Below are 16,079 nucleotides of genomic sequence, written 5' to 3' on the forward strand. Positions count from 1 at the left end.
GTATTGCGCCACAGAACCAAGGAGAAAGTAATTTTTCATTAGCCGTGGATATAATGTAAAGAAGCAGACTGCGTACTTTGTAAACAAGTATCCGAACAACCAAAAATCTCCCAAGTGGTATCCCGGGATATGGTCTTTTCTTTCACAAGCAAGTATTATTTCCTTTTCGGACTAATCTGGATGCCAATTCAGTGGCAATCCTGTAGCGAAAAGTCTTGTGGGAAAGCACGCGACCGCACAGCGCCCAGAGATTTGCAAGCAGCAATTACATGATGCCAAGGGTAGGCTGTGCAACCGTCGCAAGGAGCCCGACTTCCAAGTCTCTCGGCGCCCACGCTGAACCCACGTCAAGCTATATCAAGCGTGCAATCGCAGCTCAGCACGCAGCAACGTGCAGATATACCCATTATGACTGGCTTAATGGATTCGTAAAAAGTATATCATGACTAGAAAGCGTATTTAGTCCGCTCTTGGCGTCCGCTTCCAAGGCTGGGCGCCAACTCCCGCCGGCCTTTGGTCGTTAGAAAAGTTCGCTCGGCCATCAACCAATGAAAGTGTGTTCAAGTGCACGCTGTCAATGATATCTGTATTATGGGCTAGAAATGAAATCACCATGGCGCTCCATATGGACTTAGGCCAAGTTCAGCGGAAGGTTCTATCACAGACCGCACTTGGCAATGGTCGTGGCGAGTCCCCCAATCGTATAAGGGCACCGTAAATCCTAGACATCAATAGACAGCTCGAATCAATTCCCTCGTGCTCCAGATTCCCCTTGTCGTGTGGTCAAACACATCTCTTCGTCACCATGATCCCTCTAGTCACTGCGAAGTATGACTGGATCCTAGCAATTACCACCATCGCCTTCATCTTCAGTGCTTTCGGTAACGGTGCAAACGATGTCGCCAATGCATATGCCACCTCCGTTGCCGCCCGGACACTCAACATGGCCACGGCCGGTGTCCTAGCTATCTTCACCGAGTTCATTGGCGCAGTAGCCATGGGCAAACGAGTCACCGATACAATCAAGAACGGAATCATCGATATCAACCGCTTCGAGGGAAAGCCCGGTGCACTCATGCTGGCCATGGGCTGTGCCGAGATTGGCAGCGCTACCTGGTTGATGTTCGCCACTGGGATGGGCTGGCCTGTCTCGACGACGCAGACTATCGTCGGCGCCCTCGTTGGTGTTGGCTTTGCTTCCCAGGCTGATATCAACTGGGCCTGGACAAAGGGTAGTGTTTCTCAGGTTGCTGCTTCGTGGGGTATTGCCCCTCTCGTGGCCGGTGGATTCTCGGCTATCATCTTCGGTACTCTTAAGTACAGTGTCCTTGAACGGAACGATCCTTTGAAGTGCGGTATGCGTATGATCCCATGGTACCTTGCCACGACCGGAGCCATCCTCGCCCTCTTCATTGTTATCGAAGCTCCCACGGCACCCTCACTGGAGGAGTTCGGTGCTGGCAATGCAGCAGGCATTATCTTGGGTGTGTTCTTTGGCTGCCTCGCCATCGCCTATGTCTTCTTCATGCCGTACTTCAAGCGCCGTCTCATCCAAGGCGATGCCCGTGTGAAGTTCTACCACATCCCCCTCGGCCCCCTGCTTCTGAGATCAAACCCACCCCTATACTTCCCAGGAAAGGGTGACCAGGCCGTCATCAGCTACTACGAAGATGCTTACGGCGAAGTGCGAGCCGGTCAACAAGACGCAGCCAAGAAAAACATCACAACAAATGCAGATTCCATCACAGCCACGCCGGAAATTCCAGCAATGTCCCATCCTGAAACAATAGGGGATGACGAGGAGAAGGTCAGACCGGCAACCGAACCACGGAAGAAACATCTCGAACCAACTGAACGCTTCATCGACCCTGTCCGAGAACTATCCTGGACAAATCCCCAGAAAATCTATGGTTATCTCAAATACATGTTCCTCCAGGGTGTCACCCGTGATGTGGTTTCACACGACTCGGCTGAGCTGCGGGCAATCCACGCACGTGCTCACCGGTACGATGACCGTGTCGAACATCTCTGGACATACTGCCAAGTTGTATCGGCTATGATGATGTCGATTGCACATGGTTCGAATGACGTGGCCAACGCTGTTGGACCCTGGGCTGCTGTGTACAGCACATATCAGGCCGGCGTTGTCGAGACCAACGCACCCACGCCCGTCTGGTTCTTGATTGTGGCCGGTCTGCTGCTCGGTCTTGGATTCTGGTTCTTTGGATACCACATTGTTCGTGCGCTCGGAAACAAGATCACGCAGATGTCACCTACGCGAGGCTTTAGTGTTGAGCTGGGAGCAGCTATCGCTGTGCTTTTGGCTTCAAGACTTGGCTTGCCTGTTTCCACGACGCAGTGCTTGACTGGTGCCTCCATGGGAGTTGCTCTTATGAATTATGATCTTGGCGCTGTCAATTGGAAGCAACTTGGCTTTATCTTTGGTGGTTGGGTCTTGACTTTGCCTTGTGCCGGATTGGTTTCGGGACTGCTTTGTTTGATGGCGCTGAATGCTCCTCATCTGTAAAAAATTGATACACTCATGAATACCCCTTTCTGTGATTATAACCTGCCTGGGTTTTTAGGTGCTTTCTAATTAAAATTATACCATATACTCTACCCACTTTATTAACTCTAGTTTATATAAGACCCTTTGAAAGAATGTGCTTTTTTACCAATAAATATGCATTATTTTGTATTTATTTCTGTACCGACCAAGTCCTATGTAAGATTTGATACGAGTACCTTATTTTTACTTCTATAGAATCGATACTAATCGTGGCAAGCCCACCAACAATTACGGAGTATGTAGCGTCGTCGATGCAGTTTGGCACCTTTCTATACCTTTTCTACATGCTTGTATCACAACTTTGCATTTCAAGTCAGACTGCATTCAATCGTGTTCGCAATTTGTGGTCTTCAATTCTTTCTGATTCCATTACAAATTCAATAATTGAAGGGTTATCTGCAAGAATGGAAGACAAGTCCACATGGTCTTCTAGCCCAAATATGAAGAGAGTAGACAGCTTCACACTTTACTTCTGGTATTACTCCCATAATATCAATCTTGGCGAGACATCCTTTATCCTATAAGTGCAACATAGTTTCATGTGTACTGTTTCAATAGATTCAGAATACTGTACGATTCAATACCTTGTAAATATATACACATGTAGACATATTCGTCTTTCTTGTTGAGATAGCATGTTTTGGTTCCCGAAATTAGCATCTTTTGCCCTGAAATAAATATCTATCTCATTCTAAGTTATGTTTTATTAAAGCCGAAAGACTGAATTAGAAAAGAAAGATAAATGTAAGAAAGAGAAGACCATTTATCGCCGGATATGTTCAGCTTTGTGCAAAGGCGTTGTGAAATCTTGTATCGTCACGATCCAGTCGAACGACGGGTATCCTTCTAAACTCACAGAGGATGAATGCTCTATTTGGTGCGCTTGTAAATTTTGCCAAGGAAAGCCTCGAAGACTTCCTTCTTCAGACCCTTAGACTCATCGACAGCATTGATCTTCTCACGCAGCTCGCCAACAGCCTTCTCCTCGTACTCCTTGTAGATCTTCTCCAACTGAAGCTCGTTGAAGAGAGCCTTGACCTTGGCCTCCTCGGCAGCATCCTTGCGGCCGTAGGAAGCATCCAGGACCTTGCGCTGCTCGGGAGTGCAGCGCTGGATGGCCTGGTTAACGAGCCAAGAGCACTTGTTGTCCTGAATATCGGTACCGATCTTGCCAATGACGGATGGGTCTCCGAAGTTGTCAAGGTAGTCATCCTGGATCTGGAAGTACTGGCCCAGAGGAATGAGAATGTCGTGGGCCTGCTTGAGGTTTTCCTCGGTAGCAAGCTGCAGGTACATCAGAGCCAGAGCGATGGGCAGGTAGAAGCTATAGTAGGCGGTCTTGTAGGTGACAATGAACATGTACTTCTCCATGGAGAAGTTGTCGAGGTTGACGTTGTCCTCGGGGGCGGTGATGAGGTCACAAAGCTGACCAAGCTCGGTTTGCCAGGTGGTCTCGTGGAAGAGTTCGACAATGTCGATGTAGGCGGGGTGCGAGCGGAAGCGCTGCTTCAGGATGAGGTAGATACCGGCCTCCAGCATGAAGGCGTCGTTGATGGCGATCTGGCCGACACCGTCCTGGCGGTACCAGCAGGGCTGTCCACGGCGGGTAATAGAAGAATCCATCATATCATCGCTGACGAGGAAGAAAGCCTGGAGCAGCTCAGTCATCCAACCCAGGATGCTGAGGTGCTCGAATTGCTCCTCGGTCAGGGGCTGCTTCAGGAGAGCAATGCCGGTGTCAGGAACCGAGAGGCCACGGTTGAGCTTACCGCCGGGAACATTGACATTGAGGGACTATGGTGCACAATTAACGTGTCAGTCATGATATTTCATTAAGAACAATCAATCAAGACGGGTGGCATACCTTCTCGAACCACTCGAGCGCATTGTCGGGGAGATTGTAGCGCTTTGCGTGCGCAAGCATATCCTGGACCAATTTAGGGAAGATGGCCTCAAAGTCGGCGCGCTTAGTAGTAGAAGCCATGATGAGAGAGTTTGAGGTAAAATCGCCAATGATCTGACAAGAACGAAAACGTTCACAATAATTAGGGGACCATTCGCCCATGCCCCCGCGGAGGGACAATTTGCTAGGTTTGCAATGTTTGTACAGTTTGTTCTCGTATTGCTGTTTCTCCAGGCGCAACCCGACGACGATGTGGATTCTTCAAGGCCATTGAATGATCTTTCAGCTTGTTTTCGAATTTGCGAGCATTAATAGCGTGCCCGGAATCCTTGCTACTCTTCTTGTCTTTCTTTCGGGATACGCAGATTACTTTCCCATCCGTATCAACAACGCGATACTTTTATTTACACCACTGGACCTTTGCAAGTCGGGATTGAACTGCTGTGGTGGTCAGCTTCTTTCAACTAAAAGAAGCATGAGACTGAATTGTTGCAAAACGTCTTGATACACTTAGAGCTGCATCGGCGCCACAACAGCGGTGTTTGAACGTTCTGCCTCGGAATACCTCCGCCTACTTGCGACAAAGACGCCCGCCATGGAAGAACCTACAGATGATGGAATCCGGGAGCTCATGTACCAGCTGGAAAATGCTGCAATAAAATGCTCCGAGCGTTGCCTTTACCAATCAGCAAAATGGTACGGCTTATAAGCTTCATTCGAATTGGCCTGACGTGCTAATGATGTTGACCAACTCAGGGCAGCCGAAATGCTCGATTCCCTCCGGCCTTTAGATCACGAAGACACCGACCTCGAGTCTCCGATGGAGATTTCAGAACCTCTTCCATCAGCAACAAATCCGTATCTCAAAGTGGACGACCCAGTAGAAGCTGCCCTTGAAACGCAAGAGTCCTATAAATACCTGCTCGCCAAATCCTACTTCGATACCCGGGAATATGACCGATGTGCGGCCGTGTTCCTCCCTCCGACAACACCGCCCGTTCCTTTGTCGGTTACCTCACCTAACTCCAAGCCGAGACCACCGCGGACTTCGCACAAGGGCAAGGACAAGGCTTCACCGTTCCAAAGCTCAAAGACCCAAAAGACCCAAATACAGCAAAATCCATATCCAAAACTCAGCCAGAAATCGCTCTTCCTCGCCTTATACGCAAAATACTTGGCCGGAGAAAAGCGCAAGGAAGAGGAAACGGAGATGGTGTTAGGTCCAGCAGACGGTGGGATGGCTGTCAATCGAGAGTTGTCGGGTCTTGCCAGAGGTTTAGATGGATGGCTATCTGAACGAACTGCAAAAGGGTTGGATGATCGAGGGCAGGGATGGCTAGAGTATCTCTATGCTGTTGTCTTGTTAAAAGGACGGAATGAGGAGCTGGCGAAGAAATGGCTCATTCGCTGTGTGCATCAAAACCCTTACCATTGGGGTGCCTGGCAGGAACTGAACGACCTTCTGGGAAGCACAGAAGACGTAAGTTATCCCCATCAGTACTTCCTTCCCTCTGTACTAATTTTCCCAGTTGAAACAAATTCTCGAACTCCTGCCGCAAAACGTTATGAGTTTAATATTCTACGTCTACTGCAGCCAGGAGCTGTATCAGGCCACAGAAGACACATATAGGTCACTCTCCGAGCTACAGTCAATGTTCCCAGAGAGCGCATTCCTCAAAACGCAGCACGCATTGTTATTATATCACTCGAAAGGTAACTACCCCAGCTCCAACGCAACACGCGATTTATCCGTGGTCTAATATCATTCAGACTTCGAGGAAGCATCCCATATTTTCGAAGGTATTTTGGCCACATCACCCCACCGCTTAGACAGTCTAGACCACTATTCGAACATTCTTTACGTGATGGACCAGCGACCTCAACTTGCATTCGTCGCTCAAGTCGCAACCGCCACCGACAAATTCCGCCCAGAAACGTGCTGTGTCGTGGGTAACTACTACTCATTGAAATCCGAGCATGAGAAGGCAGTGATGTACTTCCGACGTGCACTCACCCTCGACCGAAACTTCTTATCTGCATGGACCCTCATGGGCCATGAATACATCGAGATGAAGAATACTCACACCGCAATCGAGTCGTACCGTCGGGCTGTCGATGTCAATCGCAAGGATTACCGCGCCTGGTACGGTCTCGGGCAGGCCTACGAAGTCTTAGATATGTCTTTCTACGCCCTGTTTTACTACCAACGCGCCGCAGCACTACGTCCATATGACCCAAAAATGTGGCAGGCAGTCGGATCGTGCTACGCAAAGATGGGCCGGGTGGAACAGAGTATTCAAGCTCTCAAGCGTGCATTGGTCGCTGGATCATTACAACCAGATGATGGCGGACAAGCGGGTCCCGGCGCAAACGCTGGCTCTGGAAGTCGCAAGATCCTTGACCCAGAAACTCTGCACCAGATTGCTACACTGTACGAGCGTCTGGGCGACGAAGAAGAGGCCGCTGCATACATGGAACTCACTCTTCAACAAGAATCCGGCGCTCCTGTCAATGAGAATGTTGATGACGGCTCCTCTGCCTCGGAGCATGACATTCAAAGTGATGCCGAGATCGAGCATTCGGGAGACGAAGATCCTGATTTGTCCCAACGACATCGTCGTAATCGCAAGCCTCGCGTAAAGGCTGAATCATTTGCGATGCAAAACGATGACTCCATTGTCAGTGAGACGTGGAATGGTACTGGTGTTACAGCAACTACATCGAAGGCACGGCTGTGGTTAGCACAATATGCGTCACGGAACGGTGATCTTGATCGTGCGGACCAGCTGGCTAGCGAATTGTGTCAGGATGGGATTGAAGTGGAGGAGGCCAAGGCGTTGATGAGGGACGTACGGGCGAGAAGGGAGGGTGCGCCCTAATTGCATCGGTTAATTGAGATATGGATGGATTATCATGACGGCGAACCATTTTACTGGTCTTTATGAATACTAGCTATGATTGATTGCAACGCTCATGTTCACCTTGTAGAAGCAAGGCCAGCATTACCGATTGCTGTTTATATATATTAAAGGGGTCACAGCCAGTATGATTTTCATTCGTAAAGAAAAGGGGTATCAATCATATAAAACATGAGCGAGTGGTTCGATCGAGATATACTCGCCCAACACAGCAATAGCTGTCTCATCAAAGGTCATCTCGATCCATGGGGTCCTTGGCCCAGAGTGCGGAGGCTCTGATATCACCTTTGCCATGTCATAACAATGTTGATTCGACTCAGGGCAGAGATTCTCTCTTCCGATGGATAAACCATCAGATCGCTTGCTGAGATTCCATGAAACACAGCCATAGAAATGATCACGTCCAATAACTGTCCACGTGTCACGCAGGCAGAAACGAAGGTCACCGGGCCGTAGATCACGTTCCAACATGCTCGAGCCCAAAAAGAATATGCTTCCCATGGAGGGGAGCGAGCTTGTCACAGTATGGACAAAACTAGAAAGCGTTGTCGCGAGACGGCGCATTTCTTCGCCTAACCGAGTTGCTTTGGGATCAAACAGGATAATGCCAAACCGTGTCCCCTGTGATGCAGCATGGGGATTCGATTGTTGGAGGTAAGAACCAAATTCATCCGAGCAGAGACACCGAACAAATTTATCCAAATCACAAGATTCGCGATCTTTGTTGGGCTGTTCATCAATTTGGGGAAGTGTAAAGCTTCCCAATGAGGTTTCGGGCGTCCATATAGGGATAGTTGTTAGAGGAGATTGGGGTGATATCTTGCGTTTCTGTTTGGATGATGTGGACACCAACAGCTTGCTCGAAATCCATTGCTGCGCGGAGATGGAAGTGGCTGTCCGTAAAAAGCTCGAAACTTCCTGCGAAGCAATCTTTTCATCCTTCTGGCTGGAGTGTTGACGAGACGACAGGTTCACGTTCTCCACGAGTATATTGGTCTCAAGAACAGGATTTTGGTCTTTAGTGGGAAGTGTTGTCTCATCGATGTAGATTAGAGGGGACATTGGAGGGTCATTATATGATGGCTCATGGTTGCCCTTCCCTGTTGAATCTTCACGCGGCCAATCCATCAATGGACATGCATTCATCAAGATTTCTCCAGAAGAAGTGTTAGCGTGGGGAACCTGGGATGGCGGCGAATTTATCTCCTCGTCGGTGTCTGAACAAGTCGCTTCTGGACTTGGAGATCGCACAATGTACTGATCAAGTCCACTTGCAGCCTTGAGGCGTTTTGACCATCTCTCGCGTTCTTCCAGTTCATCCGCAGGCACAGCCCGGGCATCCTCCGCGGCAAGCTCCAGTTCCTGAAAAGATGTACATTCTTCAAGGGTCCGGTCCGAATGTATCTTCAAAATCCGAGGAAATCGAAGTGTGAAGTATCTAGCCCCAGACGGCTTTTCAAATCCACTGCCCAGCATCTCGACGACAAACGGATTTTTGAATAATGTGGTTGCAACGGTAAGTTTGTTGTGCCCGTACTCAACTGCAAAGTCTTCAAATGATTCAGGTTCACATGCATAGAATTCGCCCATTTGATTGAGCGTTTGCATGGTCTGAATGCTCATACAGTGTCGGCTAATCATATCAACCACTCGAAAATGCGGTAAAGAATCGCCTTGTTTGACACGTTCCTTGTTCAGAAGACATCCAACATAAAAGTGAGTCCATTTCAGCTTTTTTATTCGTCTCAGATCAGGAGCATCCTGCGCGTTGTAGCTAGCTCCGATCAATGCCAGGTCTAATGTGTCTCCAAGACCGGGTATATAATCTTTCTTGAGTTTGATCCATCGGCCAAACATATGATCCGCACCAGTGGTGTACATCGGAAAATAAGGCTCGTCAGAAGCTTTCAAGACATACCCCTCCCAACGTCGAGTAATTGCTTTCTCGAAGGACCTTTCGAGTCGATGATAGCTATCAATCCGGTTGAAGTCTAGAACTTCCTGATGGACGAGGTCCGCTCGGCCAGGAATGGTCTTTACCACTTTCTGTAAAAGTAGTCTTCGTTCCCGATGAGGCTTAGCAAGGCATACGTCATTATCAAGGAGGAGGATGTCAAAGAACATGATCATCAAATGTTCAAACGGTTGCGGCCTGTGTCAATCAGCAAAATAGTACATACTTTAGAAGGAATAGTCATTTACGGAGAATCATTATCAACACCAATTAGGGTGCCAGATCGTGGTATAAACCTCCGGATTTTGTTGAAGTCCATCAGTTCACTGTTTTGGTCATTCCATACGAGCAGTTCTCCCTCAACGATACAGCGGCGCGCAAATTTGCACTCGGGTAATCCAGTGCGAAGCGATTCTTCTATCACAGGTATGATCTTATCTTTATCTGCGGTCGAATCCTTGCCACTTTTGGAGAAGATCTGAATGGGTGTATACTTGTTAGAGAGATCGATGTGGATCTGACAGTATTCACCATCGTATTTCCGTTCAATGCTCATTCGACGACCGTTGACCATCTGATGGCAATGTTTGATACTCCGGGCTTTGTAATAATCAGGGCGTCCCACCTTGATACCAGGACGAGGGCGCATATGTTGTAGAGCAATGGTGGCAAGACTTCTGGCTGTTTGGGGATTTGGGTTTGGAGGGAATTGGTTTATTGGGTCGGAAGCGAGTATCTCCAACGCACCTTCAAAGGAGTTCTGAAGCTGGAGCAATTGCGGCATAAGAAAGTGAAATCTCTTCAGGGTATACTTTTCTGGAAAAATAACGGGAGAGTAGCTTTTGAGGATCATGCGAGTGAGCCATTTGGCGTCACGGCTACTTGTTCGACGGTACAGTTTTGATAGGATTTCATCAACATTCACAACTGTACGATTCCGGCGGGCATTAGGCCCAGAGAAGCGACAACGTGAGGCAATCATAACCATGGCGCGATCGATTTCTTCTACCGACAACTCCTGGCCGGCAGGAATGTAATTCTCGGCTTGCCTCATGACAATTTCGACACACCCTCCAAGATCAGGACCACCAGGACTTTGCCATCTGTTAAGTTCGGAAAGTCGCGATGATCCCAACCCCAAGCAGCGGCCAATGACTCTTGATAGCTGCAATACTTGCAGCCAGTATACTCGGTCCGTTCGTTTTTCTGGGAACATGCACGAAAGCAGCGCTACACGGTCTGTTTCGACATGATGGATAGTCCGCTCATGTCGAGAGAACCACTGGGCGACTGTTCTAATGTCTGGATTATCGTTCCTGGCCGCCGTGCAGGCCTTGGCCGTTTTGCTGTCGTCCAGGCTGGACAGCAGATCACACAAGAGGGTGAATTTAAAGCCCATGGCCCATATTCACGTGAGTTACCCAGTAAATCAGCATACAACCGTGAATAATCTGAGGTATAGCCAAGTCGATCAAAACTCGAAACTCTTGAGGTGGAGACGTGACCGAACGCGAAAAGATGAAAGAGCGATGACACGTGAGCACGTGACCACTTTAGCCCCATTTATAGAACTATACGGAGTAAATTAGGTGACAATGTAAAGAGAGGTGAATTCTTGACATTTGAGGGGTTATAATAAGGTATGAAAGTGTACAAATAGCTCTGGTTCGGTATCAACTACCAATTATAAAACATCTTACTCGATCCATTGAGTAGTAGATAAACCATGTGTGACAATTTGATGCGCTAGGTCTTCATGTCGAGGAATCATTTCAAAAAGCAACTCGGTAAATTCTAGAGACAGATATCTCCGTGAATCAAGCGCGACAGATCCAATCCCTTCTGGATATATCCCATTATCTCTAAAGTCATTCAGCTAGATTTTGCCATCAGAATCCAGGATCAAGTTGCGAGGTGCGATATTGTCGTGCATCATAAATGGATCCCAACCAATTCCACTTCTTCTCCTGCCTTCCCACCGAGTTGAGATTTACCATCTAGCGTGAATCCCTCCCAGCCCGTGTGGTAGAAATATACCAGGCTTATAATGAGAGCATCTATATACATGATACCCCATCACGAACAAGGACTAGATGCTTTCTTTGATTTTGCAGAAAAATGCGAGTCTCACGCCGGGGGATTGCTCACCAAAGAGCAGAGGTTTTATAGGGAATCTCCAGAATCAATCAAGACCATTGTGAGGGAAATACTTGCTGGAACATTTGGAGCCCAAGCTGCCCAGACTCTTCCTCCGATCCATCTCGCCATCATGTTTAGGTTCTGCCCTTGTTGGTGCAACCATTCTCAAAAACTGTTCAACGAACCCGAGATATCCCCAGGATTGGCGTTGACAGCTGGAGGAACTCGCCAACTACTAGAGAAAATTGAAGGAATACTTAGAACTGATGCTATGTTGAAGGTGCAGCGTTCATAGAATAATCCGAGAATCGAGATTTCTGGGAAGCTTGAGCTTTTTGACCCAATACGCTCTCTTAACTGCCTTAAACCACACGAACCCGCTGCTCCCACCACACCCACACCCACAGGAGGCTGTGCCCTTGACCTAAGGTATGTACTATTCGTTTCTCACATTGTATGAAAAAGACCTGCCTATTTTGTTTATAAAATTCGTTAACTCCGCCAGGTCTGGACCGGCGAGCTTATGCTGCGCTCCTGTGACTACAAGATATGTTGATTTAATCTATGAATAAGCAGGGTATTTATACCCTACCCGGCAAACAACCTATGCGGTTTGCCAACGAACAACCAATGGGACATGCGATCATCCAATAACTGGAGTATGATGAATGATACTATACATCTAGATAAACCTATATCGTACCAAATCTCTAACTTGGGATATTTAAGTCTACTAATTCTTTATTCTATTCATAGCAGTAATAAAAACGGAGCAAAGATACCTAGGAAGAGACATCGAAAAAGGATTAACGCCTTTGCAATTAGCGCTGTTGATGATCTTCTCGCATGTCTTGGATATCCTATCTTTGATCATATAATCATTTGCCTTGTTGTCTACAATGCCATTACAAGCGAACATCCGGAAGGCACAATCACCAGCAATTCAATAGCATCATTGGTCACATAGGTGTGGTCACGTAGGTGTTACGCCGAATCTAGAAGTATACGAAACCAGAAAGGCGCTGGAGGCTACCAAATGATTCTAAGTAATTTGAGAATTAATCGAGTCACAGCTTGTCCCTCTATCTTCATCCAACTCGTCACACGTCTTCCTTGCCCCTGTGAACGACAACAACCGAGTCAAGGCCTTGGGCCTTGGGGTCCGAGCCAGATCGTTGACTCGGTGAATCCGTATGCGCTAATTCATCCAGCGGAGCATCTTGACTAGAACTTCCTGTCGCTGTCTCCGTCTGCGGCAAGGCACACGATGGCCTTGCTCGTCGATTCCTTCTGTATCGACGCCTGAAATATAGGAACAGGCTAACGAAAAGCAGGATCATGCCAAGCGTACAACCAACGCTGATTCCAGCCATCGTAGCCTTTGAATAAGTGTGCGGCTGCGTGCTATTGCTGCTCCTGGGGCGTATACTAGTACTCGTGCGAGTTCCATCCGCAAAAGTGTCGATTGCAGTCGAACCAGAGGCATTTCCGGTGTATGCGCCATCTGTTTGAAACATCTTAGCTCGGCAATAACAGCACAGTTCGAATGATCTTACCTTTGATCCGGGATGGATGGTCACCACTCAAGAATCCATTTCCCGCGACCGAGTGAACGGGCAGTAACATCTCAAGGTGCGAAGACACAAAGGTGTGTGAGATGGTAAATACGGAAGAGGCTGCGGGAGAAGAAAAACAGGGTCCGGGACCATAGACATATTGTACATGTGCTTGGCCCAACCTGGTATAGCGCTGACTTTTGTGAAGCTATTTTTTAATTAAAATAAGCCCGATAACGAACCCCTATATTTTGATCCATAGTGACAGTCCATTTACGGAGTATATGATGATAAGATGTTGAATGCCGAGGTCTATTGAGAATGTACATACTATTCCAACTAAGGTGGAGGCTCTCCATCTGAACCCTAACTACGGGTTTACGGATGTTCGCCTACGTATAGTTCTATATCACTTTGTTCAAAAAGCGATAGCACAGTTGTCTTTGACAGGACTGTTTCTCTCCTGTTTGAAAACGCCAGAAGACCGATAACGAAATAAGTGCTACGGGGAAGGTGGGTCGCCTCTAGCGTACAATGGACAATGGCGCTAATATACGATCTGACCATTCACAGATGTTAGCTTGAGCCCTGGAGACACCGAGTTATGTCAGCCATGCTTGTAGCTATGATCGCCATGGACTCGCGAAGGCTGTACAGAACGAGTGGAGACTGAATACTTGGTGAATGGTCAGGATTCACGGCAGGCTTTTGGAAAAGCAGCGCAGTGGTTAAAGCGAACTGGCTTAATGTTGAAGGGCTGAGATGAGTGCAGAGATAAAGTTTCACACCCCTACGGAGTAACGTAGTTGGTAAATAGGTTACATTGCAAGGGTCACCAGTTGGCTTGGCGTCGTACTATGCTTCAACCTAATCGCGATATAAGAAGTAAGCGGAACTTGGTTTGCGCGACTAACCGCACGCCTCAGCTTGGGCGTAGGCATTGCGCCACTTAATAATTGTTACGTGTGGGAGGCTATCCCATCAGGAAGTCGAATGTGGTGTGGTGGGAAATCAAGTATACGAGCTCTACTAGCATAGTTATACATCAGACAATTGTGGGTGTTTTATTGTGACAGTAAGTTTGTGGTAGAAGTTGAAAGAACAGATTTGAGCCCAAGACCAAGCCAGTTCAAACCTGAAGATGGCTTTGAAGAGTATGTATTCGCCGAACACCGAGCCATTTGGATGAAAAAAGGACGCCAGATGATAAAAAAAAGAGAAGCATCAAGCCCTCTCTCTTCAGAGAATACCTTGCTTTTGCAAATCCAAGTAGATCCTTTCGGGCATAACGTTGCCCTCTGCATCCTCCATCTGAACGACATTCTCACGTGAATCACGCTCCTTCTTGCGATCCTTCTCGAGCTGCTCCCAAAGCGCCATGGCCTCGTTAATACTGGTGATCTCACGGAAGAGATTGGTGTTTGATGTGATGCCGAGGCACTTCAATCCGTGGACGTGGAGATTTTCAGAGAAATGTTTGTCAAATGCTCGTCGACCCATGTAGGTGTAGTTTCCACAAATCTCGCACTGGTATTCAACACCGAGTCCATGGAGCTTGTAGAGCCAGAACGGAATAGGTTTTCCGTCCCATGCCAGTGGCAATTTCAATGGGTTGTAAACAATCTCCTCGTCCTCTTCCTCTGATTCTTCGCCGGCACGAGGTTCGGGACCAGTGTGATCGAGGCCAGCCTGCACAGCTTCCCATTCCATTTGACGTTCACGTTCAGTCATACCCTGTCGGCGCTCAACATTGATTTTGGTCGCTTGGCGCTCCTCGTGTAGAACGTTCGTCAAGGATCGAATTTGGTGTTCGCGTCGTGCAACTTCGCGCTCCTTTAGGCTGTGCGCCAAAGACGCAACTTCGGATGAAGATGGCTTCGAATCGGATGTGCCTGCTGCTTTGCGGGCTTCTGCCGCTCGGATGTGTTTCTTGCCGGTCAAGTGGCTCCGGTGCACGTTCTCGTTCTTGAATTCCTTCTCGCAATCTGCACACCAAATGCCCTCGCCAGTTCCTTCGGTTGCTGGGCCAGATTTACCATTCTTGGACTTTTCTTCTGTCCAACCCGGAACCTCCTTCGCAGCCCATTGCTTCTCGAATTCCTGGTCAAAGCTGGCGAAAAGCTCGTCCAAGGGTTGCAGTGGCTGAACTCTCTTGATAAAACTTTCCAGATAGCTAGCAAGCTCGCTCACATAGCTGAAGTAACGATCGGAGATCTTGTCTTTCCGCTTAATTGGCATGACCGGCGGTGTGAAGATGTCGAAGATGTCCAGATATTGGACGTATGACAAGCGCTTAACTCCAGGAAGATTCAGGTAATCTTCGTGAAGAATTGTAAGATCCAGGTACTGTCCAAATCCTTCTTCGCCAGTGAACATATTATCGATTGCGGTGCGGGAAGCCTCTCCTTCGGCGACCTGACGGCGGTTGTATGCTTGCTCGAGGTTCTCAATCGGTTCGTTCGGGTAGCGCTTGTGGTGCTCTTTGATTTCCCCCAGGTGCTTGTAAAACTCCTCGAATTGGTCGCCTGTTGAGATAGACTGCACTTCCTTCTCCCGCAATCCATCAGCATCCTGGTAGATCTCCAGTAGTCGCTTGGACTGGCTCTCGATTCTCTCTAGGAACTGGGCGATTTCATGGTCGCGAGCTAACCGACCTCGGGCCTAAATAATTGGTGTGTTAGAAAACATGACTGACATTGGTCGGCGGTATACTCACATTTCGGGGCTCCTCCGCCACGCGATCAGCAATAGCCTGTTCCAGCCGTTCTAGATCCTCATGGATAAACCTTTGATCTTCGAGCAACATATTTTCAATATGACTGCTACGTAAGAACTTTTCTTCTTTGGCGCGCAGACAGTGGTGACAAAGTCTCGTGGCAATCGCAAAAAGCGTTGGCAATTGGCAGCTCCAACTTGCGGGAAGGTCATGTGACCCGAACCTTTCCACCGCGAAAAGTTGAGCCGGTTGACCTCACTTACTTCTAAGGCTTCACTCTTCGTGAATCCCAATATTGTTTATTATCTGCCGTTGAAATAATCA

The 16,079-nt window shown here is 48.1% G+C and overlaps 6 protein-coding genes across 6 annotated transcripts; 2 read left to right on the forward strand and 4 right to left on the reverse strand.

Moving 5' to 3' along the window:
• Nucleotides 1–805: 805 nt before the first annotated feature.
• Nucleotides 806–2,527, forward strand: N7447_003096 (inorganic phosphate transporter; the record flags this gene model as incomplete). The annotated part of the gene is made up of 1 exon (XM_057227371.1): nt 806–2,527. One exon carries the CDS (start codon nt 806–808, stop codon nt 2,525–2,527), a length of 1,722 nt encoding a protein of 573 aa, XP_057091387.1.
• A 912-nt stretch (nt 2,528–3,439) lies between these two features.
• On the reverse strand, nt 3,440–4,553 carry erg20 (bifunctional (2E,6E)-farnesyl diphosphate synthase/dimethylallyltranstransferase; the record flags this gene model as incomplete). The annotated part of the gene is made up of 2 exons (XM_057227372.1): nt 3,440–4,363; nt 4,434–4,553. 2 exons carry the CDS (start codon nt 4,551–4,553, stop codon nt 3,440–3,442), a joined length of 1,044 nt encoding a protein of 347 aa, XP_057091388.1.
• A 514-nt stretch (nt 4,554–5,067) lies between these two features.
• Nucleotides 5,068–7,351, forward strand: N7447_003098 (anaphase promoting complex subunit CDC23; the record flags this gene model as incomplete). The annotated part of the gene is made up of 4 exons (XM_057227373.1): nt 5,068–5,168; nt 5,229–5,952; nt 6,002–6,185; nt 6,243–7,351. 4 exons carry the CDS (start codon nt 5,068–5,070, stop codon nt 7,349–7,351), a joined length of 2,118 nt encoding a protein of 705 aa, XP_057091389.1.
• A 195-nt stretch (nt 7,352–7,546) lies between these two features.
• Nucleotides 7,547–10,743, reverse strand: N7447_003099 (ATP dependent DNA ligase domain protein; the record flags this gene model as incomplete). Its single annotated transcript, XM_057227374.1, has 2 exons — nt 7,547–9,542; nt 9,593–10,743. 2 exons carry the CDS (start codon nt 10,741–10,743, stop codon nt 7,547–7,549), a joined length of 3,147 nt encoding a protein of 1,048 aa, XP_057091390.1.
• Nucleotides 10,744–12,583: 1,840 nt separating this feature from the next.
• Nucleotides 12,584–13,109, reverse strand: N7447_003100 (CAZyme family GH72; the record flags this gene model as incomplete). The annotated part of the gene is made up of 2 exons (XM_057227375.1): nt 12,584–12,987; nt 13,040–13,109. 2 exons carry the CDS (start codon nt 13,107–13,109, stop codon nt 12,584–12,586), a joined length of 474 nt encoding a protein of 157 aa, XP_057091391.1.
• A 1,169-nt stretch (nt 13,110–14,278) lies between these two features.
• Nucleotides 14,279–15,845, reverse strand: N7447_003101 (SF3a splicing factor complex subunit PRP9; the record flags this gene model as incomplete). Its single annotated transcript, XM_057227376.1, has 2 exons — nt 14,279–15,700; nt 15,756–15,845. 2 exons carry the CDS (start codon nt 15,843–15,845, stop codon nt 14,279–14,281), a joined length of 1,512 nt encoding a protein of 503 aa, XP_057091392.1.
• Between the last annotated feature and the right edge of the window lie 234 nt (nt 15,846–16,079).

This window comes from Penicillium robsamsonii (assembly GCF_028829455.1).
Source record: "Penicillium robsamsonii strain IBT 29466 chromosome Unknown utg000001l_segment0_segment0, whole genome shotgun sequence".
Lineage (NCBI taxonomy): Eukaryota > Fungi > Ascomycota > Eurotiomycetes > Eurotiales > Aspergillaceae > Penicillium > Penicillium robsamsonii.